The sequence below is a fragment of the Cololabis saira genome, chromosome 3, assembly GCF_033807715.1.
Source record: "Cololabis saira isolate AMF1-May2022 chromosome 3, fColSai1.1, whole genome shotgun sequence".
NCBI lineage: Eukaryota > Metazoa > Chordata > Actinopteri > Beloniformes > Belonidae > Cololabis > Cololabis saira.
Genome location: NC_084589.1, coordinates 47697176 through 47700397, shown reverse-complemented (window position 1 = coordinate 47700397; position 3222 = coordinate 47697176). Strand labels below are relative to the sequence as shown.

General features: G+C 42.9%; 1 protein-coding gene across 1 annotated transcript; it reads right to left on the bottom strand.

Annotated features, from left to right (window-relative positions):
- Positions 1-420: 420 nt before the first annotated feature.
- Positions 421-3222, bottom strand: LOC133440715 (zinc finger protein 239-like). Its single transcript, XM_061718034.1, has 2 exons — positions 2165-3222; positions 421-448 (listed from the first exon to the last, which is right to left on the bottom strand). The coding sequence occupies exons 1-2, from the start codon at positions 3112-3114 to the stop codon at positions 421-423; spliced, it is 978 nt and encodes a 325-aa protein (XP_061574018.1). The 5' UTR covers positions 3115-3222.

Genomic DNA, 3222 nt, shown 5'->3' with positions numbered 1-3222 from the left:
GAGAAAAGAAAAAAAAAAAAATCTTGAGAAGGGGGATGTAATATATTGTGTTGTTACTGTAACTTTATTCTGAAAGGTAACCGGATGGGGGGCGGAACAAGACCTCCGGTTAGAGTTATTGTATGAGGTTCGGATGCTAAGAAAAGTTCTAGCTGTGGCACGAAAACCTGGTCGTCCTGTCAAGTCATTTTATAAGACTAAACATTACACAGCTGAAGTTAAAACAGCTTTTAGCTCTGGGCTTCCTGATCAGGCTAGGGATGAAAACGAGGGGGAGTAGGAGAATTGGGACAGGCACCTGGGCCAAGTGCCCTAGATCTCAAGTGCCCTAAAATCTCCCCCTTCTTTTTTAGGGCTTAGGGAAGAAAAGAAGTGCGAGTGAAGTTGAATTGGAATTTGGGCCTAACTCTCTTTCATCGATCACATGGAGAAACTCCGACTCCCAGATCTGGACCATGGAGGAAACGACGGCTTTTCTCTCCATTAACCGTCAGTTTTAGACCCGGCGACGTCTTTCAACTGCAACATCCGCCGGTCAAAACTATCACGAATTTATTCTCAACTAACAAAGAACAGTTTTGGTTCGTTTTTAATCACAAAAACCAACCTGGGAAGCAGAATGGAACGGTCAGCAGGAGCAGCTCGGTCTGAGGTCCGTCCCCCTCAGGAGTCGTAGCGGAAACACACCCGTCCAACTATGGTTCCGCCCCCATTTAAATTATATGTATATTTACATTTATATATTATTCTGCACTCAAAACAGTCATTTATGACTTTTACTAATCACATTTTGTGTCTCCACTTTTCAACTTCATTTGATGACATTTCTCTTTCAACATTGTTTTCTGAGCTAAATGCTGGTTGTACTGATCACGCTGTACCAATAATCTGTCTCACTGACAACTTTCCTCTTGTTGATTCACTAAAGTCTTTTTTTATTTGTGTTTTTATTATCATTAAGATAGATTGTTCACTCTTGGGTTTATGTTGAGCTTTTATAACTCACCACCAGGGGGCACTGCTGCTCTTTCTACATATGGAGAGTGTAATATTCCAGAATTATAAACCATAAAATGATTAATCCATCTAAAACTAGAACTTAATTACATTTTTCATGATTATTTCTGACTAAATATGAGTTGAGGTAAAAATACATTTACTTCTAAACGGATGTCTGATATAAAAGGGTTAAATCCAAAGTCTGTCCTCTTCCTGGAATCTGATCCCGATGATCCTCCCTCTTCTTCCTGCTCTCCAACCTGCAGATCTGCAGCTTCAACACGGATCTCAACATCAGCTTTAGAAGAAATCATGTGTCAGACGAGTTGTAAATCTAGTACAACTTGATTGTATACATGTGATTCAATAATATTGTTAATTTTATATTTAAATAATATGAAAAACGTACACAAATATGTTGTAATTTATAGTTACAATAACAGCATGGATCATTTGAATAACATTGTTTTGACTTAGTGTGTCCCATGAATTATCACGATAATCTGATGTATGTGCAGCTCAGATTTTAAAATGTATAAAGCCTTTTACAGTTTTCAGTGAACTATGTATAACATCACAATATATAACCTCTGAACGGAGTAGATGGAGAAAGTTTAACAACATGGAGCTGCAGATTAACTTTACAAAGAGAATGTGAGTGAAGAAGAAACAGACGGGAAAAAGGACGTGTGAGAGAGGCTTTGTAGATTATCGAAATAAACTGTGACGTTTAAAGAAACTTCAGCACACACTAACAGCTCTTTATTTTCACCGTGGAGACGGCAAGTTACCAACAGCAACAAATAATAACGATTTTAAGAAGGAACAGGGATTCAAACAAAATCAATGTAGAACTTTAAGAAAAAAAGTACACCACCACATCGTTCCCTCTGCGTCAAGTTGACGGAGAAGCATAAATATGTGTTGAACCTGCAACCCTTGTGGGGAGGGGATTAGGCTCATCAGCCACAGGAGGTGGTGGTTGGACTTCTGCGGGTTCTTCTTCTGTGGGTCAGACAGGAGTGGACAGCTGCCCCCAGAGGACGACAACATGAACTTCATTTGTCACGAGTCACCAGACTTCTCCTCCGGGTGATTTTTCATGTGACTCAGCAAATCAATTCTGTGGCTAAAACCTTTGTTGCACGTCTTGCACAAATATCGCTTCTCGCCCGTGTGCGTGGTTATGTGGCGGTTAAGATGTGATGATTTAGTAAAGGTTTTTCCGCAGGTGTTGCACAGGTACGGCCTTTCGCCAGTGTGGGTCCTCAAGTGAACCACCAGGGTGGAACGTATCCTGTAACTCTTTCCACATGTTTTGCAGATGTAGGGCTTCTCGCCCGTGTGCGTGGTTATGTGCCGTTTAAGATGTGATAAATCAGCAAAGGTTTTGCTGCAGGTGTTGCACAGGTACGGCCTTTCGCCGGTGTGGGTCCTCGAGTGAACCACCAGGTGGGAAGATAGCCTGTAACTTTTTCCACATGTTTTGCAGATGTAGGGCATCTCACCCGTGTGTATGGTTATGTGGCTTTTAAGATTTGATAATCTAATAAAGCTTTTGCCGCAGGTGTTGCACAGGTACGGCTTTTCGCCGGTGTGGATCCTCAAGTGAACCACCAAGGTGGAACGTAGCCTGTAACTTTTTCCACATGTTTTGCAGATGTAGGGCTTCTCGCCCGTGTGCGTGTATATGTGGCTTTTAAGATGTGATGATCTAGTAAAGGTTTTGTTGCAGGTGTCGCACAGATAGGGCCTTTCGTTAGTGTGGATCTTCATGTGATCCATTAAATTACAACTTCTACTGAACTCTTTCCTGCAAGTGCTGCAAGAAAACGCCTTCTGCCCCGTGTGGGTCCTGGTCAGCTTTGATTTACAGTTGCTGTCTGACGGGACAGCAGCATCTTCGTGGTCACCGTGTCGTCTCATTGGCTCCGGATCTGCAGTTTTACTGGAGTCTGAGCGGAAACTTTCAGTCCCTTCCTCATCTTTGTTTTGAGCTTCAGGAGAAGTGTGCAACAGCAGCTGGCCACAGTTTGGTCCCGGTTCACCATTTTCAACTTTCACATCAGCGACATTGACCAATGAGACATCCACCTCTACGTCCTTGTGCTTCATCTCCTGACCGCTGGAGTCTTCCTCCAGTTCTGTAGTCTGTGGATGCCCTGGTTCCTCCTGGTCCGGGCTGCAGCTCCTCTCCAGGTTATCGAGGTGCTGGTCACTGGA

Coding starts and splice junctions, on each gene's coding strand:
- LOC133440715 (XM_061718034.1), bottom strand. CDS start 3,114: ATGAAGCACAAGGACGTAGAGGTGGATGTCTCATTGGTCAATGTCGCT. Junction 449..2,164: donor ACCACGCACACGGGCGAGAA/GCGATATTTGTG, acceptor TCCATGGTCCAG/ATCTGGGAGTCGGAGTTTCT.